The sequence below is a fragment of the Drosophila virilis genome, chromosome 4 (assembly GCF_030788295.1).
Source record: "Drosophila virilis strain 15010-1051.87 chromosome 4, Dvir_AGI_RSII-ME, whole genome shotgun sequence".
Lineage (NCBI taxonomy): Eukaryota > Metazoa > Arthropoda > Insecta > Diptera > Drosophilidae > Drosophila > Drosophila virilis.
This window is the reverse complement of record NC_091546.1, coordinates 8,975,524-9,000,236: the sequence shown is the minus strand read 5'-3', so window position 1 is coordinate 9,000,236 and position 24,713 is coordinate 8,975,524. Positions and strand designations below refer to the sequence as shown.

The 24,713-nt window shown below is 35.0% G+C and overlaps 2 protein-coding genes across 3 annotated transcripts in view; both read right to left on the bottom strand.

Moving 5' to 3' along the window:
• The window catches only part of LOC138910855 (cell adhesion molecule Dscam1-like), a 14,875-nt gene extending 6,307 nt beyond the window's left edge, over positions 1–8,568 (bottom strand). The window contains exons 1-6 of the mRNA XM_070208915.1: positions 8,441–8,568; positions 3,717–4,088; positions 1,518–1,637; positions 1,267–1,458; positions 734–1,201; positions 6–226 (exon numbers count right to left, since the gene is read on the bottom strand). Coding sequence (XP_070065016.1) covers positions 6–226; positions 734–1,201; positions 1,267–1,458; positions 1,518–1,637; positions 3,717–4,038 — 1,323 coding nt within the window. The 5' untranslated portion in view covers positions 4,039–4,088; positions 8,441–8,568. The remainder of the gene's footprint in view (positions 1–5; positions 227–733; positions 1,202–1,266; positions 1,459–1,517; positions 1,638–3,716; positions 4,089–8,440) is intronic.
• LOC6629076 (cell adhesion molecule Dscam2-like) lies at positions 8,464–24,713 on the bottom strand. Of its 2 annotated transcripts, none has more exons than XM_070208918.1 (13): positions 24,490–24,706; positions 23,236–23,393; positions 21,625–21,797; positions 13,376–13,523; positions 12,704–12,865; positions 12,464–12,613; positions 11,791–11,908; positions 10,036–10,285; positions 9,760–9,964; positions 9,371–9,507; positions 8,926–9,085; positions 8,662–8,772; positions 8,464–8,599 (listed from the first exon to the last, which is right to left on the bottom strand). In XM_070208918.1, the coding sequence occupies exons 2-13, from the start codon at positions 23,318–23,320 to the stop codon at positions 8,571–8,573; spliced, it is 1,728 nt and encodes a 575-aa protein (XP_070065019.1). In that variant the 5' UTR covers positions 23,321–23,393; positions 24,490–24,706; the 3' UTR covers positions 8,464–8,570. The 2 variants fall into 2 exon arrangements, with proteins under 2 accessions (XP_070065019.1, XP_070065018.1); XM_070208917.1 differs by having other exon boundaries at positions 8,468–8,609; positions 24,490–24,713.

Sequence of the window (24,713 nt, the reverse complement as noted above, 5' to 3'; positions counted from 1 at the left end):
CTTACCTGCTGTGGCCCAAGCGGCTCGACAGTAATGTCTTGTGGCGGCGCCGATGGTACTTCTGAATCTGTTTGCACAAATAAAATGTCGCTTGGGGCGCTGGTGCCTAGATGATTTTCGGCAAATAATCGTATATGGTAGACTTGTGCAGGACGAAGAGATCCTAGCTGTGCCGTAGTTCTGTCGCCAGGAAGTAGCTTCTGGTTGTTGTGTTCATGCCAGACATCTGCATTCAAAAAACAGTAAAAAGCTTACAATCAGAAGATCCCAACATAAAAATACTCTTTGTATATCAAGGCATTTTTACTGTAGTTGCCTTATGTGATGGGAGGTGTTTCACAATTTTCCGCGAAACCATATTCCTGTTTATTATCGATTCTTATCGATTGCTTGGCAACCGGAAAAGTTATCGATTATCGAAACCAAACTAGTGCTGCGCGGGCAAAATTTTCGTTAAAATTTTAAGACCTCCAGCACTTATAGTTGATTCTGAGATTTACGTACGCTCAGACGGACGGACGTACAGACATATGGCAAGATCGACTCGGATATGATTTAATTATAATTGCTTATATTTCTTGACTCTACATTTATTTGTATTAATTTGTTGTTTGTGAATATATAAAATATAAATATATATAATTCAATTAAGGATCAAATACTTTGACCCTGGATTGGTCAGGACAAACTTCTTTACACATAAAAATTCAATCATATTATGAATTGTACTTACCTCCAGCTTTTTTGTATTGCAATATATAATTTGATATCGGTTGAGCGTCCCGGTTATTGCTCCCACCTCCGCCCAATATTATTGAATCCTGATCGTTTGGAGACCAGGCCAATGTTACCGAGCGACTCCCAAGATCTCTGACATGCAAATTAACCGGAAAATTAGGAGGTTCTTGCACCTGTACATGTATAACACTTCGATCACGCCCATAGGCATTGCTGGCTATACAAGTATATTCGCCTCTATCTGTCAGAACCGTCTGCAAAATAGTTAGCTCCGATGATACTCCACGAGCTAGAGGCGAGTTTTTTATATGATAGCGTATATCGTAGGATGGGTCAATGCGACTTGCTTTCGACCGCCAAGATATTTCTAGAGGCTGATCCCCGTTCGCTTCGCAGTGCAAAGTAATACGTTCTCCACGCCGAATCGACAACTGTTTTTTGGCAACAGTGACCGAAGGCCCAACTGTTGAGAATATGCAATATCAAAACATTAATTAAGGATCATTAATCAAGAATTTTTGTTCTTACCATGAACTGTTAATTTAATTAGGGTGCTTAGGCCAGCTCCAATGCCATTGCTTGCCTGGCATAGGTAGCTGCCCTCGTGCTCTCGGGAGACCTTGGATATTATCAGGGAACCATTTGTATGGGCCACAATAGTGGACTGCGAGTTTCCATTGCTCATGGCATAACTAAGATCACGGTAATCGCCAGAGTCACCTTCACGCATACACATATAGTTGAAATTTAAACCTCACTACAATACTCTACTTCCATACCTATCGATTGCTTCCATTGAATAGTGGGTTGGGGAAATCCGTCAGCCTTGCACGATACCATTACTGAATTTCCTAGGATTGCGTCTTGGTCAGTGGGTTTTAAAATCCACCGGGGAGGTACTATTTTAAGATTTCAATAATTACTACGAATTCATTCAAAATATTGGACCATCATGCAATATATACAATTCTAATAAGAAATGCATGCAATTATCAGATTACATCAAGTCTACTGATAAACAATACGGCTGATATTTTTTTCATTAGGTGTAACATCTAGATGGAACTGAATAAATATAGTATATATTTGAATATGCATATTGAGTTTATTTATGTATAATAATGCTTTAGTTGTGAGTCTGAGTATTTAGGCCACGTTAGTGAACTGTGGTCCACACGCAATTGCCTTGTAAAAGAAGCATTATCGCATTGTCCTCTATCCAGACGATTTTACTTTAGTTTAATTGCCAAGACTGTAAAAGATTGTTAATATAACCCACTGAGTACCCGATATAATTTACTGCATCTGCAATTTAGGAATGTTCATCAAATTTCATATCGAAGTTGTCTACTTGACTTTGCAAAATAACCCAAGTAGTTGAGAACTAAGCCCGAGTCAGATATTTAAGCTGGAGCGATACCTTGCGACTTTCGCTCAGTGTACATGCACTAAATAAACGCTATTAATACATGCAACTTATATATGTATAATCTTGTGGAACACAAGTGAGTGCAAAAAAGCCGAGTGCATTGTGCTCAGTGCTCGATCTCCTACATTTTCTTTTAGTTTTGGTAATTTCGCCCACTATTATTTGAATACATATGTATGTATTAACTTTATGTCATTACTTTTCTCAATATTAATGAGAGAGACGGATATTGGATTAGCTAAAAAAGTTAACTTTGTGAACTGAGCAATAAATGCCAATTAATCTGGACATCGGTTTAGATTTGCCTTGATTTCTTGATTATATATTAAATAAAACATATCTGGGGGAAAACCATAAATAAGGCATTGAGAGCCACACGTAATTGTCTGATATCCTAGCGAAGCAAGGAGTGGCATCTTAAGAGGACATAGAATGGTGCAACTCTGGACATGGGCAAAGGAAGGAACTAAACAGATACCACACAGATAGGGAAAAGACAAACCAAAAGGTTCCTTATCTCTGGATAACTGACTTTCATAGATCCAAAATGACATACAATATCCGCATACAATATACTCTCATCATATTGAATAAATCCGTTAAGTGTGGTTTTTGAATCAACTATGCCTTACGATTTATACTCTTGTTTTATATTTTCGGCAGCCCGACAATAGTTATAATTTTTCTTACTCTCATATCTTTCCCATTAGAGTATAACTAATCTCTCAGTTTTAAGGCTGGCTTGTTTTGTCTAAAAAAATTGTATAACAAATATATAAGAATTTCAAACAGATATATAAATACATTGGTTATGATAAGTCAAAAAGTAGGGAAGTTTTTGACGGAAATGTCTTTTTATCAAAATAATTGTCAATAAAATTATAAATATTTCATTAATAATTATATTGGATAGTTACTGAAGTTTTTAATAATATGGCTTTTATTTATTTTACTGACGAATCTTTTTTGCAAGTATTGAACACTGACGCTGGCATTTAAAAAAAAAAATACTTTTATATCACCAAGCAAATTGATGAAAAACAGCTGTGATCGAGTAGGAATGAAAACAATTCCAAATAAGAATATAAAACGATCGTAGATTAACATTTAGGTTCAGTTTTTTTTGTTGTTCAAAAATTACAAATTGACGATGGTTTCAACATATTTCTGCTTGAAGATCAATTGAATACTACCCAAAATTCGAATTACCAGATCCTAGCCTTTATAGCTAGATAACTAAGCCTCCTGGTGCATTGTCTACAATATTTACTGTGAAAAGATCAATTTTTGCGTTGTTCAAAATTACAAATTGACGATTGTTTGAAGGGTCGTTAGAACATGATATAGATGACATATTTTAGTTTGAAGAGCTATTAAAAATTCGAATTACCAGATCCAAACCCTTATAGCTAGATAACTAATCCTCCTGGTGCATTGTCTACAATATTTACTGTGAAATTTGTTTTCTTGTGCAAAGTACATTTCAATATTATAGAATTGGTGGGTGTTGATTAATGCTTCTAGAAAACAATAGTTACACTTGATTTACCCGAAACCGAAAGAACAGCTGTGTACTCAACAGTGCCAGCGTGATTTGTCACACTACAAGTGTAGTTACCATTGTGCCATGAGGAGACGTTGTGTATGGACAATATGCTGGAAAATGGGGTATATTGATTGATTGTTAACGACGGATCCTGCGGTAAAAACTCATCGCCTTGTCTTGTCGTCATGGGCAATTGTTTGTTGACACTGGCACTGCTGCTCATTAGAATGTCTGAATTACTCTGAATTGGCACATTGTTTCTGTGCCACGTTATATTGAAAGGTTGATCTCCTTGGCTGCTGGAGCACATTATCTGTGTCCGCATGCCTTCGGTGATTTCGTCTTCAAACGCAAAAGGAGATATACGCGGTGGAACTAAACAAATATATATTACAAAAAAAAAAAATGTGGTTTAAAATTATTTGATCTTATTTGATTATTTTTATTAAAGTTGCTCGCATATCTTAAGGATACTTCTGTGTCTGTGTGTACCACATATACCTCCGATAGCGAAAGCTTTGCGTACAAATCGAATTACTCGACGTACATAGCTGAAAGCAGAGTATAATGGACTTGAATGCGATTTGATGTACATGCGTTTAAGTAAGCCTGAATAAAAATTCTTTTAATTGAAAATCAATTTAAGTGATCATGCAATCTAATAAAACATTAGGTTTCAAAAGCTCATATATGTTTGAATAATAAATTAATATATACAAAATAAAAAAAAAACGGGCTTAACAGACGGATCGTAATATCTGATCTTAGTATTATAATTAGCTAAAAAGAGGTTGACAGAGTCTTTTTGGCGTTAGAATGGCAAAAAGGCAAGGCCTTGCGTAGATATAGATTATATTCCAAATTTATTGTCTATAACTTTACTGCATGCGGACAGAACCAATCAGAGACAAATGTATTACTATATAAGACCTCCAAGCTCATAGCTAAAAGATCATGAGGAGATTGTACGGCTAAGAGAATTGTCATCCATATTTTGGATATCGGTACCCACACACGAAGCTGTTAAGATCGATTTGAGTAACATTTTTGGGGCTAATAAGCTACTCAGTTTAACTCTTGCTCCGTCCAAGTTTCTAACTTGCAGCAGATAATTCATTTTGGTCAAAAACAGGCAATAATCAATCATAAATGTATGGTTCTAATTATTAAAGAATTATTTCAAGAGCATAAATAACCATCAAAAGTGAAAAAGAATTAAACATATTTCGATAACTACTGACGAACTACTTCATGCATATATGTACATTATCTAAAAAACACACTTATCAATATGAGCTCAAACTAATGAACAATGCGCTTATTAGCGTAGAAAGTTATGTATTGTCTGTGTGCTTGAATAACTTAATTAGAAAATAGTTACAGCGCATTACGCTTGATGAATTTAAGAATTAACGTGCATATATGTATATAGACGGGCTATTTGTTGCGTATTTAATGAGCAACTCGTTTAACTACAGTGCAAAAAACAAAACAAAAAAAAAAAAACAAAAAAACGAAAAGAACAACAAGTACCATTAACTTTAAGCTGTGCAGAGTGCGTTACAGTAGCGGCATCATTTTGAACGCGACACGTGTACGTGCCGCTTTGGTCCCTCGTCACACTTGTGATGCTGAGGGCGCTGGTAAAATCATCATTTTGGCGAATTGTCACCTGGCCGCTACTTTCACCACTACTACGACCATTGTCATTCGGAGCAAGGTCGCTTGTGAAGGCAATCGCCGCCGATGCCGACGCCGAGGCCGAGGGTAAAATGGGAGATGAGGAGAACTGCGACAATGATCCGGAGCCGGTACCCAATACAGCAACGCCACCGGTACCCTTAAGCCCACCGCTGACACTATCGGCCGAGGCTGCCGATGGCAGAGCTTTTCCATCCTTTAGCCAGGTAAATGAAAGCGGCAGGTCCCCGGTGCCAATAACGCACTGAATGCTTGTGCGGTCACCGACGTTCAGATCGCGTGCGAATGAGAATGGCGTAATCTTGGGTGGAACTGGATGTTTAATTTCAGTAAAAATATTTTTAGTACAAAATTGAGCAAACGTTTCTTAAGAATTTAATTACGAAGAAAAAACACAAAAACAAAACAAACAACTTTTTTTTGTTGACACAATGAGCTGTATAAAAGCGAGTTTCCATTGTACTTGATAACTATCAAGTATTTGTTTTTTCAAATATTCACCAATGTTATTATTTTCTTTTTTTGTAAGTAATATTATATAGATCCTCCCAAAGAAACTATCGCCCTTTCGGTTCTTCTCTTTACTGCTACTGTCATTGCCGGGTTTCTTCGATCTGTACGCTTTTCCGGGCATTCGGTAAAAAACGTGGCTTCAGATTAAATATGTTTATATTATATATATCTCTAATGGTGTTCAAAGTATATTTTTGTGGCTATCATTTGATACTCAGTAATATCAAATCCATAAAGCCGAAAAATACTAGCGAAGCAAAGGCATATTTAATATTCGAAACATCGGCTGAACTGGGGCTGGACCTCATCCAAGAAGAGTGGACTATTTATATTAAGCTGAGTTTCTTGCAAGAAACGGTTTCGCTTAATTCAATACCGTTTTAGTTAAATATCAAGGTAAAAATATAAAACATGTATTTCGGTTAGGGAATTTAGTTTAAAGAGCATTAAAACTTAATTCAAAGCTTTTGCAATGGAAAGTAACGAAAAAAGAAATAGTTGAATTAAGTTTCTTCGTACTTCAATTAAGTAAGCCGGGACTTACTCTATTTTATAGAAATTAAAATGAATTCTATTAAAACTCAGACACAGGGATTAGAAGAAAGTATAAAAATAATAGTTTGTACACTTTCGACTGAAAGTAATGTTTTTTTTTCCCAAATTCGCACCAGCGGTAATGTAGACAGCGGTATATTTGTAAGAGAAAAGTTCAATAAGGTTTTTCATTTTTTGGTGTCTTTAAATAGTCTTTCTGAATATATATCATTTAAGTAAAACTTAAAGTGATTTTATATAATTATATTCTTTGAAATGCATTTTCGTCTCGATCATATTATTCAAAATGAATTTTTAGATTTTTTTCGATATGTTTCCAACTTCACCCGCAACTGTGGAAACTTTACGGAAAACTTGCAACTTAATGTTGTTAATAATTTTTTTTAATTTCTAACATACAGAAAGGCTATCAATTAAAACACCAGCAGAGAGTACTTAATCTCAGCTCAAAACACCAAATTGACGGTAAACCGCGGGAATAGCTCACTTCTTTTAAACTGGTCGTATCGAAATTGTAGACAGTAAAAGAGTGTATGAGCTCGAACAACACACAACTGTGGCGATATAAACCCTGAAAAAATACCGCGCATGCCAAAGCAAGTGCAAGTGCAAGTGTGGGGAATACCTTATGCGAATGCGAGTTTTATTAAAAGTGCAATGTAAAAGTTCGAGCGGTGCAGTTATTATGGAATATTAAAAATCGATATGGGTACAATACTATTTTCAGATATAAGTGCACTTGCGTCATACAATACGACAATTAAAATCCAGATCAATTATTATGTGCTTAAAATAATATCCTTATATCATTTATTCTATAATTATAATCTAAACGTTTCAATTATCAGAGACTGGCAATTTGCAGAGAATAATTAACATACCTATTTAAAAATATAATTACGTTGCTTATCGACTTAAACATATGTTTTTTCATTCATAAACAGTACACACAGCTCGGGAATCAAATATAGATAAGTGCGATTTGTTGCCTGCTTGTGCATACATGTATGCATGCTTATTTTACATAGATGCAAGCATGCGTACATGCGTACATGTATGAATACATGTCAGAATGCCTACATACACGCATATATACACATGTATGTATGTATTCATTTTTGCATATATAAATGTATGCATTAGAAAAAACATGCAGGCATACACATGTACATAAATGCATACATATGTACATGCATGCATGCACACACACATAAATCGGTCAAATCTCATCCGATTTTCTCGAGGTTTAGCCTTTGTTCATGGCCTCTTGATCTAAATCTGTCATCATTATATTTGTATCTATTTTAAATTAAATTTCCATGTAAATGTTTATTCTAAGCCTTACAATTGAACTTATACTGATTGCCAGCCGCTGATATGCATGTATTAGATATTTATTTGATAATCCTTATCTTAGCAGGTCATTTTCGACTATACAAAATAATATTTATGTTTTTTTGAAAACGCATTCGAAAAAATGTACAATTTTCAGCAAATGCCTTTACGATAGCATCCATATTAAAAAGAAAAAAGGACAAGAGAGAAACGTGCTGCGGACATTCAAATGCATAACTTATCTATGCACGTGCATATTCATGTTTTGTATTTTCCTGAAATAAATAAGCACATGTACATGCATCTGTAAGGAAATATGATTAAGAATAGTTCGCTCTTTTTCATATTTAAAAATAAAAGATATGAGAAAGAAAACGATTTGTAGCCAACCGACTTAATGTTGAAATACTTACATACTTAGATACATATTTTAAAATTATTGTTATTCTTAATATATTTTTACTTTTATTTTTAATTAATACCTTTTTAAAATAAATAGAAATTCATAGGAATAATTTGCATGTTTTTTCTGCCCTAAATTATGTCAATAGAGTGTGAATTATTGACGCGTCCAAAATAATAAAATAAACTCAAACAAATAAATGTAGTATATAAATACATACCCAGTACTTTGACTTCAACTGATCGCTGCGAAGTGTAGTTGTGTTTATTCCGTGCAATACAGGTATACGTGCCCTGATCGGCAGCTCGTTGCACGTTGTCGATCACAAGGGTTCCATTTTGGACCCGCTGTCACATGTTGATTGGCAATCGAATGCCGTCTAGATAAAACTAAAGCCATCTAAGGGATGCTAGGCTACAATTTTTTAAAAACGAATCATACCCTTTTCAATGAACACACTTTCAATAGGGTAACCAGCAATGGGGCACTTTAAAGCAAACATTTTTCCAGCGACAGCAGATATCTTTGGCATATGACGTATATAGGGCATGCCTAAAAAAGGATAAGCAATATTCTCAGATTAGTTAAAATTAACACATACAAAGATATAGATATATGTGCAGATATATATATATATATATTTTAGATATGGAATAAATATATATATATATATATATATATTAATATATTTTTAAATATACTTACCATATATATTAAGTCTTGCTGAGTGTGAGACCTCCCCAGCACGAGAAATAGCTTTACATTCGTAATCTCCTCCGTCCTCTGATTTGACAGCTGATATATTGACATGGCTTATAACATCACCAAATGTGGTCACGTATTGTCCAATCATAAGACGGTCATTCTGGGTGTGTAATTAATAATAATCACAATTATTTAGGGGTTAATCATAATTATTTAACTGTCCAGCATGTGTGTACATACATATATAATACATATATTTACGAGTACCAAAAAGTCTCACTTGCGTGAGTCAAACTGTCTGGATAGATATATGTTATATTTAGATGAGCTCTTTGTATTATCAAGCAATGTTGGTATCCACGATATCAATTTATTTTATCGACATATCGATGTTATAGATTCATTTCGATTGAGAGATAAAGCAATATGATATTAAACCACTTACATTGGGTAGGGCAAACCCATCCAGGTTCCACACAATTTTTGGTGTAGGGTTTCCACTTGCGCTGCATTTAAGTGAAACGGAAGGTCCAGGCTGCATAGTTTGCTCAATAAACTTGTAAAGCAATTGAGGTGCTACTTCTGCAAAAGACAAGAAAAAACAATTAGAATAGAAATCAACAACCTTTTCAGACATACAGATTATGTTTTCGCAAGTATATACATATATATATATAATCTAATATTATAAACAGGCCCTACTGCCGGACTTGAAGATATATATTTACGGGGTCGGACATTCTTCTTCTTCTTCTTCAATACATCCCCTTCCCAAACGGGACCTTACAGCTAAAAGAATAACTACGCAAAGATTGATATGTTTTGAATGCGTACCTCCCAATCTTAATTCGGCAGAACTTTGACTTGATTCCAAATCATTTTTTATCATACATTGATACATTCCCTTGTCTTCCTTAACGACGGACGTAATGCGTATGTGTTCCTTTGATAAAAGGCGTACACGAGCCCCGGACCGCAGAGGTTTTCCGTCCTTAAACCATAAGACTTGTTGTTTTGGAAATCCAGATGTGCTGCAAATCTATAAATTATTTTGTACAGGTTATTTATTTTGAACAAGGATATGGAAAGTAACTAGGTCACTTTACTCACTAAATCAGCAGTATGTCCAAGATTCACGGTCTGTATTCGGGGCTGTACACTTGCGCCCAAAGGCGACGAAACTGACAGCTTCACTTCCAAAGTCTCGCTACCCTCCGAGTTGGTAACGGTGCAATAGAATAACCCATCGTCAGTTTTTGTAACGGCGGATAAAATTAGTGTGCCATCTTTGATTTTTGCCCGTCCAGTTGCGAGCATATGTTGCATGGACTCCTCATTGCTGGAACGTGTTGTATGCCACCTATATGAAATAAGTACAAAATGTAGTTACTTTATGAATGAAAATGTATACTGAGACGGAGTGTTGCTAAATTCCAAGATGTGGTAAATAAAGTTTCATTAAAGCCGTGATTTACATTTTTCACAGAATCCAGGATTCCTCAGTGAAAAATGCGTTTAAATAATTTTTTAAACGAAGTTGTAAGTTTCTCCGATTTGCCTTAAACATATTTTCATTAATTGAAACGGAGAATCTCTAAAAAATGTGTTGTCTTACTTTAGGCATAACGGAAGCGTAAACCAAGCCAATGGTATTTCTTTTTTCTTGCAGAGATTACATAGAAGTATAGTACATACATGCAGATGTATGAATGAACAAATGTTAGATTATTCATTAATCATCCGCTCTAAGCTATTAGAGAAGAACCTAGCGAATGTTGCTTAAACTTTCTTTTTAATTTATGCTTCTTAAGGTAGTTAGCGATTAGATAACCAGCATATGCAGATACAAACATATATAAATACATATGTACATTGTAGATTCATGCATGCGAAGTGCATTTCTACATAAAAATATATGTATGTTTGACCGCTTGTCACTCTTATGCAACTGTATGTTGTACATACATACATATGTGTATGTAAAATAATAATTAAAGTACTATGTATGTATGTGTTCCATCAAATACATACGAACGGAAAATCTCACCACTCTGATGGGTGCGTATGCTTGTGTATGTGCACACGTATATACATAGATTTGGTCATGAACGCAAAGTATAGACTCGTTGTACACCAGTTTTTGGCATGTACATTCATACAAACATACACACACGATTTTTATGCTTGTCCCCTACATGGTTGCTACATATGTATACAGACATACATACGTGCAAACGTACTTTTACATGCATCTGAAAGTCTCTATGTTCTTGTATGTACATTCATATATATGTGTGTGTACATATATGCAAACTCAGTCACACACCACAAAGTCACAGGCCAAAGAAAAACATCATGCAGAAAAACTCAAGAGGAGAACATCGCAAATAAAACAAAGCAAACCCTTGCGTCGTTGACGACTCGTCGGCTAAACGCTTGGATTGTGTATGCATGCATGTATATGTACGTGCATGTGACCATACTAACGTATGTACAACATAACATGCATATGTGCATGCAGGCCCAAACAGACACATATACATGCATGCATGCAAATCCAGAGGCGAACTCCATCATTTAAGTGAAGTTGTCGGAACGGTAGACTCCCCCACCCCCTATCGGACTTTGAGAGGCTGCCTGAGCAACCCCTACCACAATAACTGTGGAAGGCAAGTATTGAAATAAATTTAGTTGATATTCTTAAGTGCATTGACATGAAGTATTTAATTGCAGGTCTAAGATAGGACATTAAAGCCGTGCAAAACACGTTTCATTAACTTATTTCCATTTTAAGGACTACCTCAGGACTACTACAATCAGGACAAGCTCGGTTTTTTCTATATAATATATATATTTTTGTCTTACCTGTAAGTTGGCTTTGGATTTGCATAAGCAACACATGCCAAAACTAATGGATCTCCAACTCTGGCCAATATCGACATAGTCTTATCATTCATTATTGGAGGCACAAGCTCACGCATTTCTAAAAAGTATGGAAACAAAAAATATTTCATGTTTTAATAAAGTCAAGTATGCGACATACTACATTATAAATTATATCAAAGGAGCAGAAGTTGGTTGTGCGATAAAAGCATTGATCGCATTTTATGAAATTTATAGGATATAAATAGAACAATATCTCTTCTGCCTGAAAATGTATTAAAAGGGTGTAACGGTTATGTGTAAATGCATGTAACAGGCAGAAATTCGCATCTCCGATCCCATTAAGTATATACATTCTTGATCAGCATCAATCGCCGAGTCGCTTTGGCCAGGTCCCTCTGCCTGTCCCTCCGGCATTTAAGCTAAATAAAAATTTATTATTATACCGTTTCAACTTATTTTCAGGGCTTTGAGTTAGTGATGCCATTATGCCATGAGATATTAACTTTTTATTTTCAGCAAGCTGATACTGAATTAAAAATGTTTCCCGCTTGCAAAAGGGCGATTGGTACTCATATTTTGACAGTCAGAAAATATGGAAAACAAAACTTATATCAGACACGAGTTTATTTTAGATGTGCCGGTGCTTACTTACCGGTCAATTGAATTTTGCCAGCATTACTACTGACTTTGGAGTCCTGTGTCAATTTGTGATGTGTTCGACAACGATAGATTTTTTGGGAATCATTTTTAGTGATGTTATATAACAAAAGTTCGCCTGTCGGTAACATATGATTTTTACCATCTGCGAATATTAAAATACGAATAATAAGATACAAATAAGATTTGCCGAAACAAGTATTCAATATGATCGTTTGTAAACTACTACACGTACCCCCTTCCAAAGATGGATATATATTAAAGTTTGGTTCCTGTAGCCAGGAGGTTACGGTTACATATTCCTTAACGAACGACGGAATGTTACACTTAATCAGAATGTTACTGCCAACAAATCCACCAGGATTTTGGACCTCCGGTTCGTAATGTTGATAGACCACTGAAAGTTAAGATTGGTAATTTAATTAAATGAGATCAAATTTAACATATATATGTTTTTTTTTTAATTTAAAATAAGTTTAACAAAAGAGAACATATAGAAATATTCGAAGATTAAATACACTTGTGGAATTGTGACTTTCGGTTCTTACAATGTGACAAAAATACAAAAAATTTAGAAAAAATTTTAACAACTTTACATAATCCATTAATTTTTCATGAAAGTCTGCATTGGTACCTCTTTCTGTTATACGACATACCACCTAACAAATAAAGTGAATTACACCTGTCCAATATTTATACCTAGAAAATGTACAGTGTATCCCCTAGTCGAGCACTCCATACTATAGCACCCTTTTCCTGAATATTTTTGCTCTTATCACCTACACTATAATTATTACTATGTATAATAATTATATATGTATAGGGTATGCGGAGATTATTGTCCTCAAACTTATTTAATGGGAAAAATTGCCTTTTAATGGCATCAAATATAATTGATATCACTTACCCGCTTTAACAATAACATCCCTAGATATAATAGTGCCCACGGTGTTAGATGCTGTACATCGATATATCGCCCAGTGCACGTCTTGTCGAAATTCTTCCGCGGCAAATGGCGGAAAGTGTAATGAACCATTTGTGAAAATATGTTGAACCTGCAATATTAAGATACAACTAAATAAATCAAGTACATAATTCAAATGATCACACTAAAGATGTCATAAAATAAAAAGAAAAATGACAATACCAATTTTAACTGATTCAGGGAATAAGAAAAAATGAGTATTTTAGTCGACTTTTGTGACTTAGAAGCAGTAGGTTGAACAATAAGCCAAATCTGATGGGATTTGACCGTGTTCCAACAATGGGAAATTTCGACCTATATCTATATAGGATATTGAGGGTACCATTTCGACATGAATTTTAACCAAAAATAATGTTGCCAGATTTGGATGCAGAATTGATAATGAGGCTAAATCATGATCAAAAAGCCTAACCTTATGAAAATCGGAGGATATTTGACCAAGTTATGGGTGTGGGAAGTTTTGACCCATGTCCATATAGGATATTGAGGGTACCATTTTGACATGAATTTTGACCAAAAATAATGTTGCCAGATTTGGATGCAGAATTGATAATGAGGTCAAATCATGATCAAAAAGCCTAACCTTATGGAAATCGGAGGATATTTGACCAAGTTATGGGTGTGGGAAGTTTTGACCTACGTCTATATAGGATATTTGAGGAACCATTTTGACATGAATTTTGACCAAAAATAATGTTGCCAGATTTGGATGCAGAATTGATAATGAGGTCAAATCATGATCAAAAAGCCTAACCTTATGAAAATCGGTGGATATTTGACCGAGTTATGGGTGTGGGAAGTTTTGACCCATGTCTATATAGGATATTTGAAGGTACCATTTTGACATGAATTTTGACCAAAAATAATGTTGCCAGATTTGGATGCAGAATTGATAATGAGGTCAAATCATGATCAAAAAGCCTAACCTTATGAAAATCGGAGGATATTTGACCAAGTTATGGGTGTGGGAAGTTTTGACCTATGTCTATATAGGATATTTGAGGAACCATTTTGACATGAATTTTGACCAAAAATAATGTTGCCAGATTTGGATGCAGAATTGATAATGAGGTCAAATCATGATCAAAAAGCCTAACCTTATGAAAATCGGAGGATATTTGACCGAGTTATGGGTGTGGGAAGTTTTGACCCATGTCTATATAGGATATTTGAAGGTACCATTTTGACATGAATTTTGACCAAAAATAATGTTGCCAGATTTGGATGCAGAATTGATAATGAGATCAAATCATGATCAAAAAGCCTAACCTTATGAAAATCGGAGGATATTTGACCGAGTTATGGGTGTGGGAAGTTTTGACCCATGTCCATATAGGATATTGAGGGTACCATTTTGACATGAATTTTGACCAAAAATAATGTTGCCAGATTTGGATGCAGAATTGATATTGAGGCCAAATCATGATCAAAAAGCCTAACCTTATGAAAATCGGAGGATATTTGACCAAGTTATGGGTGTGGGAAGTTTTGACCTATGTCTATATAGGATATTTGAGGGACCATTTTGACATGAATTTTGACCAAAAATAATGTTGCCAGATTTGGACGCAGAATTGATAATGAGGTCAAATCATGATCAAAAAGCCTAACCTTATGAAAATCGGAGGATATTTGACCGAGTTATGGGTGTGGGAAGTTTTGACCCATGTCTATATAGGATATTTGAAGGTACCATTTTGACATGAATTTTGACCAAAAATAATGTTGCCAGATTTGGATGCAGAATTGATAATGAGATCAAATCATGATCAAAAAGCCTAACCTTATGAAAATCGGAGGATATTTGACCGAGTTATGGGTGTGGGAAGTTTTGACCCATGTCCATATAGGATATTGAGGGTACCATTTTGACATGAATTTTGACCAAAAATAATGTTTCCAGATTTGGATGCAGAATAGATATTGAGGCCAAATCATGATCAAAAAGCCTAACCTTATGAAAATCGGAGGATATTTGACCAAGTTATGGGTGTGGGAAGTTTTGACCTATGTCTATATAGGATATTTGAAGGTACCATTTTGACATGAATTTTGACCAAAAATAATGTTGCCAGATTTGGATGCAGAATTGATAATGAGGTCAAATCATGATCAAAAAGCCTAACCTTATGAAAATCGGAGGATATTTGACCGAGTTATGGGTGTGGGAAGTTTTGACCCATGTCCATATAGGATATTGAGGGTACCATTTTGACATGAATTTTGACCAAAAATAATGTTGCCAGATTTGGATGCAGAATTGATAATGAGGTCAAATCATGATCAAAAAGCCTAACCTTATGAAAATCGGAGGATATTTGACCAAGCTATGGGTGCAGGAAGTTTTGACCTATGTCTATATAGGATATTTGAAGGTACCATTTTGACATAAATTTTGACCAAAAATAATGTTGCCAGATTTGGATGCAGAATTGATAATTAGGCTAAATCATGATCAAAAAGCCTAACCTTATGAAAATCGGAGGATATTTGACCAAGTTATGGGTGTGGGAAGTTTTGACCTATGTCTATATAGGATATTTGAAGGTACCATTTTGACATGAATTTTGACCAAAAATAATGTTGCCAGATTTGGATGCAGAATTGATATTGAGGTCAAATCATGATCAAAAAGCCTAACCTTATGAAAATCGGAGGATATTTGACCGAGTTATGGGTGTGGGAAGTTTTGACCCATGTCCATATAGGATATTGAGGGTACCATTATGACATGAATTTTGACCAAAAATAATGTTGCCAGATTTGGATGCAGAATTGATATTGAGGCCAAATCATGATCAAAAAGCCTAACCTTATGAAAATCGGAGGATATTTGACCGAGTTATGGGTGTGGGAAGTTTTGACCTATGTCTATATAGGATATTTGAAGGTACCATTTTGACATGAATTTTGACCAAAAATAATGTTGCCAAATTTGGATGCAGAATTGATATTGAGGCCAAATCATGATCAAAAAGCCTAACCTTATGAAAATCGGAGGATATTTGACCGAGTTATGGGTGTGGGAAGTTTTGACCCATGTCTATATAGGATATTTGAAGGTACCATTTTGACATGAATTTTGACCAAAAAAAATGTTGCCAGATTTGGATGCAGAATTGATAATGAGATCAAATCATGATCAAAAAGCCTAACCTTATGAAAATCGGAGGATATTTGACCGAGTTATGGGTGTGGGAAGTTTTGACCCATGTCCATATAGGATATTGAGGGTACCATTTTGACATGAATTTTGACCAAAAATAATGTTTCCAGATTTGGATGCAGAATAGATATTGAGGCCAAATCATGATCAAAAAGCCTAACCTTATGAAAATCGGAGGATATTTGACCAAGTTATGGGTGTGGGAAGTTTTGACCTATGTCTATATAGGATATTTGAAGGTACCATTTTGACATGAATTTTGACCAAAAATAATGTTGCCAGATTTGGATGCAGAATTGATAATGAGGTCAAATCATGATCAAAAAGCCTAACCTTATGAAAATCGGAGGATATTTGACCGAGTTATGGGTGTGGGAAGTTTTGACCCATGTCCATATAGGATATTGAGGGTACCATTTTGACATGAATTTTGACCAAAAATAATGTTGCCAGATTTGGATGCAGAATTGATAATGAGGTCAAATCATGATCAAAAAGCCTAACCTTATGAAAATCGGAGGATATTTGACCAAGCTATGGGTGCAGGAAGTTTTGACCTATGTCTATATAGGATATTTGAAGGTACCATTTTGACATAAATTTTGACCAAAAATAATGTTGCCAGATTTGGATGCAGAATTGATAATTAGGCTAAATCATGATCAAAAAGCCTAACCTTATGAAAATCGGAGGATATTTGACCAAGTTATGGGTGTGGGAAGTTTTGACCTATGTCTATATAGGATATTTGAAGGTACCATTTTGACATGAATTTTGACCAAAAATAATGTTGCCAGATTTGGATGCAGAATTGATATTGAGGTCAAATCATGATCAAAAAGCCTAACCTTATGAAAATCGGAGGATATTTGACCGAGTTATGGGTGTGGGAAGTTTTGACCCATGTCCATATAGGATATTGAGGGTACCATTATGACATGAATTTTGACCAAAAATAATGTTGCCAGATTTGGATGCAGAATTGATATTGAGGCTAAATCATGATCAAAAAGCCTAACCTTATGAAAATCGGAGGATATTTGACCGAGTTATGGGTGTGGGAAGTTTTGACCTATGTCTATATAGGATATTTGAAGGTACCATTTTGACATGAATTTTGACCAAAAATAATGTTGCCAAATTTGGATGCAGAATTGATATTGAGGCCAAATAATGATCAAAAAGCCTAACCTTATGAAAATCGGAAGATATTTGACCGAGTTATGGGTGTGGGAAGTTTTGACCCATGTCCATATAGGATATTGAGGGTACCATTTTGACATGAATTTTGACCAAAAATAATGTTTCCAGATTTGAATGCAGAATTGATAATTAGGCCAAATCATGATCAAAAAGCCTAACCTTATGAAAATCGGAGGATATTTGACCAAGTTATGGGTGTGGGAAGTTTTGACCTATGTCTATATAGGATATTTGAAGGTACCATTTTGACATGAATTTTGACCAAAAATAATGTTGCCAGATTTGGATGCAGAATTGATATTGAGGTCAAATCATGATCAAAAAGCCTAACCTTATGAAAATCGGAGGATATTTGACCGAGTTATGGGTGTGGGAAGTTTTGACCCATGTCCATATAGGATATTGAGGGTACCATTATGACATGAATTTTGACCAAAAATAATGTTGCCAGATTTGGATGCAGAATTGATATTGAGGCCAAATCATGATCAAAAAGCCTAACCTTATGAAAATCGGAGGATATTTGACCGAGTTATGGGTGTGGGAAGTTTTGACCTATGTCTATATAGGATATTTGAAGGTACCATTTTGACATGAATTTTGACCAAAAATAATGTTGCCAAATTTGGATGCAGAATTGATATTGAGGCCAAATCATGATCAAAAAGCCTAACCTTATGAAAATCGGAAGATATTTGACCGAGTTATGGGTGTGGGAAGTTTTGACCCATGTCCATATAGGATATTGAGGGTACCATTTTGACATGAATTTTGACCAAAAATAATGTTTCCAGATTTGAATGCAGAATTGATAATTAGGCCAAATCATGATCAAAAAGCCTAACCTTATGAAAATCGGAGGATATTTGGCCAAGTTATGGGTGTGGGAAGTTTTGACCCATGTCCATATAGGATATTTGAAGGTACCATTTTGACATGAATTTTGACCAAAAATAATGTTGCCAGATTTGGATGCAGAATTGATATTGAGGTCAAATCATGATCAAAAAGCCTAACCTTATGAAAATCGGAGGATATTTGACCGAGTTATGGGTGTGGGAAGTTTTGACCCATGTCCATATAGGATATTGAGGGTACCATTATGACATGAATTTTGACCAAAAATAATGTTGCCAGATTTGGATGCAGAATTGATATTGCGGCCAAAACATGATCAAAAAGCCTAACCTTATGAAAATCGGAGGATATTTGACCGAGTTATGGGTGTGGGAAGTTTTGACCTATGTCTATATAGGATATTTGAAGGTACCATTTTGACATGAATTTTGACCAAAAATAATGTTGCCAAATTTGGATGCAGAATTGATATTGAGGCCAAATCATGATCAAAAAGCCTAACCTTATGAAAATCGGAAGATATTTGACCGAGTTATGGGTGTGGGAAGTTTTGACCCATGTCCATATAGGATATTGAGGGTACCATTTTGACATGAATTTTGACCAAAAATAATGTTTCCAGATTTGAATGCAGAATTGATAATTAGGCCAAATCATGATCAAAAAGCCTAACCTTATGAAAATCGGAGGATATTTGACCAAGTTATGGGTGTGGGAAGTTTTGACCCATGTCCTAATAGGATATGGTACCAAATGAGGGTACCATTTTGACATGAATTTTGACCAAAAATAATGTTGCCAGATTTGGATGCAGAATTGATAATGAGGTCAAATCATTATCAAAAAGCCTAACCTTATGAAAATCTGAGGATATTTGACCAAGTTATGGGTGTGGAAAGTTTTGACCAATGTCTATATAGGATATTTGAAGGTACCATTTTGACATGAATTTTGGCCAAAAATAATGTTGCCAGATTTGGATGCAGAATTGATAATGAGGTCAAATCATGATCAAAAAGCCTAACCTTATGAAAATAGGAGGATATTTGACCGAGTTATGGGTGTGGGAAGTTTTGACCCATGTCCATATAGGATTGAGGGTACCATTTTGACATGAATTTTGACCAAAAATAATGTTGCCAGATTTGGATGCAGAATTGATAATGAGGTCAAATCATGATCAAAAAGCCTAACCTTTTGAAAATCAGAGGATATTTGACCAAGTTATGGGTGTGGGAAGTTTTGACCCATGTCCATATAGGATATTGAGCGTACCATTTTGACATGAATTTTGACCAAAAATAATGTTGCCAGATTTGGATGCAGAATTGATATTGAGGCCAAATCATGATCAAAAAGCCTAACCTTATGAAAATCGGAGGATATTTGAGCAAGTTATGGGTGTGGGAAGTTTTGACCCATGTCCATATAGGATATTGAGCGTACCATTTTGACATGAATTTTGACCAAAAATAATGTTTCCAGATTTGAATGCAGAATTGATAATTAGGCCAAATCATGATCAAAAAGCCTAACCTTATGAAAATAGGAAGATATTTGACCAAGTTATGGGTGTGGGAAGTTTTGACCTATGTCTATATAGGATATTTGAAGGTACCATTTTGACATGAATTTTGACCAAAAATAATGTTGCCAGATTTGGATGCAGAATTGATAATGAGGTCAAATCATGATCAAAAAGCCTAACCTTATGAAAATCGGAGGATATTTGACCAAGTTATGGGTGTGGGAAGTTTTGACCTATGTCTATATAGGATATTTGAAGGTACCATTTTGACATGAATTTTGACCAAAAATAATGTTGCCAGATTTGGATGCAGAATTGATATTGAGGTCAAATCATGATCAAAAAGCCTAACCTTATGAAAATCGGAGGATATTTGACCGAGTTATGGGTGTGGGAAGTTTTGACCCATGTCCATATAGGATATTGAGGGTACCATTATGACATGAATTTTGACCAAAAATAATGTTGCCAGATTTGGATGCAGAATTGATATTGAGGCCAAATCATGATCAAAAAGCCTAACCTTATGAAAATGGGAGGATATTTGACCGAGTTATGGGTGTGGGAAGTTTTGACCTATGTCTATATAGGATATTTCAAGGTACCATTTTGACATGAATTTTGACCAAAAATAATGTTGCCAGATTTGGATGCAGAATTGATAATGAGGTCAAATCATTATCAAAAAGCCTAACCTTATGAAAATCTGAGGATATTTGACCAAGTTATGGGTGTGGGAAGTTTTGACCTATGTCTATATAGGATATTTGAAGGTACCATTTTGACATGAATTTTGGCCAAAAATAATGTTGCCAGATTTGGATGCAGAATTGATAATGAGGTCAAATCATGATCAAAAAGCCTAACCTTATGAAAATCGGAGGATATTTGACCGAGTTATGGGTGTGGGAAGTTTTGACCCATGTCCATATAGGATATTGAGGGTACCATTATGACATGAATTTTGACCAAAAATAATGTTGCCAGATTTGGATGCAGAATTGATAATGAGGTCAAATCATTATCAAAAAGCCTAACCTTATGAAAATCTGAGGATATTTGACCAAGTTATGGGTGTGGGAAGTTTTGACCTATGTCTATATAGGATATTTGAAGGTACCATTTTGACATGAATTTTGACCAAAAATAATGTTGCCAGATTTGGATGCAGAATTGATATTGAGGTCAAATCATGATCAAAAAGCCTAACCTTATGAAAATCGGAGGATATTTGACCGAGTTATGGGTGTGGGAAGTGTTGACCCATGTCTATATAGGATATTTGGGGATAGAGATATGTGTTAATAATTATAATCATAAGCTTTATCTCCGTGTGATAGCAGGGAGCATGCAGACAAAGTGCATATTGTATAAATCATGTAATTTTTCATAATAACTATAAAAGTTGCATCTAACCTTTGATATGGATGTGATGGGATTATTTTCCTTATCTAGCCACTGAACTATCGGCACAGGATTTCCATGAGCAATACAGTGAGCTGTGTTTCCAACTGTATTCAAAAATTCAATTCTGCTTGGTGGCTCTAGTGAAAAACTCGGTCCTTGCATATCAAAGTAATTTGATGTCTCTGAAATTTGAAAGTAATACATTGGGAGATAAACAAATTTATGAGTCAATAAATATAACGTTTCTACCAAGTTTCTACCAAGTTTGTAATTAACTTTCAAAATATAATTGTTTAAATGATTTCTTGAAGCCTGAATATTTATGCTAGCATGCTAAACATTAGATATTACCACGCCCGTGGAAAATATGTAAATATTAAATATGAAAATATTAAAAATATGTTTTACAACAACAATCGAACAAACAGTGGCAGACGTTCATCATCAGTAAATTTTCGAGAATTTACGATTATAAATGTAATCTTCGCACTTCGTGAGAAAATCTTTATACTCGTTATACCCTTGATTACCCAGATAAGCCACTTATGATTTATGTTTGCAGATTAGCTGAAGAATTTTTAATAAAGAAATTAAATGACTGCTTTTAATCCAGATAAGAGTTCATAAATTGTTGTTATCGTGCTGCAATCTCTGCCCCTTGCTGAAAAGCCTTAATCAACCAGGCTGAGTTTTTTCATTCTGAAAGGGATGATCCCTGGCGTATGCAGCTGGCTTTAGAAATAACATTTATTTGCACGGCCAAGGCGACGGTTTGAGGTAATTGCCTGCAAATTAACAACAAGCCACGCCGGTCACCACAGACCTGTCCCTTGATTAAAGTGCCTATTAACGCAGCTTGTTTATAATCCTCGTTGAAACAGACAAGCATACGATGCTCTGACATGATTAGATCGACTCGGGTATTGATGTTGACCAAGAATAATGTCTCCTGATTGTTATTATATATCTGCACCATTTGATCAGAGTATAAAACATATTTGCCATATTTCTAAACAGAAACTAGTTTCTCATAGAAACGAACAGGCCTGGCAAATCAATCCAATTAACTAGCTTCCATCAATGCGTTTTAGATTTCAAGACAAAGTTATTTCAAAAATCGACAGAATACAATAAAACCGATATTTTTGCTGAAATTATTCGTATTACAAATATTCTGGGTTTCTGTATCATGTAAAATTCAAAAATTGACAAGAGTGTTTAGTCGTGATTACCTGACTAGAGAATACCCTAAGCCTTTTCTATCTGTCTACATGTCAAATTTGCTGACTACAGCGGGGTTTTCGATTTAGCTTATTATCGATTGCTAAAAAACGGGGAAAGTTATCGATTAACGAAAAGAAACTTATACTGCGCGGGCGTTAGAAGGACCTACGTGCAAGCTCTATAGGTTTAGATATTGACGTACATACGGACAAACGGATCTAGAGTATATAAAGCCTATATACAAATGAACAAACACACAACATTAAAAGCAATAAAAGCAAAACCCTAAAATGGCCCATGCAAGGCCGGATAATACCCGATAAATTAAAGATAATAAAGATAAAAGTTAATCAATTATCTTAATTGCTTCGCACTATTTTTGAGCTAACTTCTTACCTGTGGTATTTGCAGAAACATATAATGTCAATATAAAGATGAGCGAGTATAAAGATTTTCGCCCTGCTGCAGATATCCAAGTCATATTGTAATTCTCTTAGTTAAGCCAAAATATAAGTAACATTTATTTAAAAAATTGTTGAAGCTGATGTATTCTCCTGGAAAAAAGAAATATAAGTGGTATTTTAGGTAGTGTTAACAAATGTTTTTCAAGAGCTCGAACCAAGCAATTAACATAGTATCCAAAATAATAAGTTTCTGTGAGCACAGCTTAGTTACTCAGATTCAACACAGAGTATAAAGGGATGTCGGTTAAAGCCCGCTTGCGAAATGGACACCAGTAGAAGCAGTCGAGTGTTACGCGAGTTGTATCTGCATTTGGTTGCGGAAGTTTCAGGGTATCGCCTAGTCGAGTACATCCAACTAAAACCAACTTTCCATTAGGTGAAAACATGAATTCATGTATAATTTGAGAACATTCAAAATATCTTCAACTGTTTTTTGCTGATTGAGATTATTGATGTTGCCTGGAACGGAAAAAGCCAGAAGGTTCAAGAGTTACGGGCGTATGGAGAGACGGACGGACGGATAAACAGACAAACGGACATTACTGGATCGACTTGACTATTAATGCTGATCAAAAATATATAAAAAATTGTAAATTACAATAATAAATAAAAGAGCTTAAGGCTTTTATGTCAGCGCTCTTATAATCAATTTAAACTTTTGCTAAACGTATTTTTGTTATTTAGGTAAATAAATATATATAAAAGCCGTGTGTTGTTTTGCTTGTTAACAATTTTCATTTGGCTAATTTTCTCTTATGCGATTTACGAAAATTAAAGAGCTCTGCGTGGGATGCTTTACAAAATAGATATGTATTTTGATAAATAATAATTATGTTATCGTACATAGCTTTTGAACTCTTTCCTTCTCTTAAATGCTTTTAAGAGAGCGATTTTAGGCTAAAACCGTTATAATCATTAGTTATGCATCACATGTGGCAATTTGATAATCATAATAATAGTTCTTATCAAAATTGTACACAATGTGTATTTAGATGTCCGCGTAATACTCAATGCGTTTATTTATATTGTTTTTCACGTAGCTGATTATTAAATTAAGTTAATCTGAAATTAATGTAGCTGCCGGCATTTGTTTTGGATTTTTTTGTACACTTTCGTTTATAAGTTTTTGCCAAATTATCGCACAGCATAAGAAAAGAAACATGCACAAAAATCTCATGGTACATACGTATGTATGCATATGTTTGTATGCAGAAATGTAAATGTATATAGCTGATGGCAGCCTTTTCCATCTATAACCACACCATTTTTTTCCGACTCATTTTTTAGCCTTTTCGCGTTACGAATAGTATATGTGAACGACTGATTGCTCGGGCGCGCTAACGATGACTGGCACCTCCAGATGCAGCTTTCGACAGCGAATCCCCGGAGCGGATGGTACTGTCTTGCGCA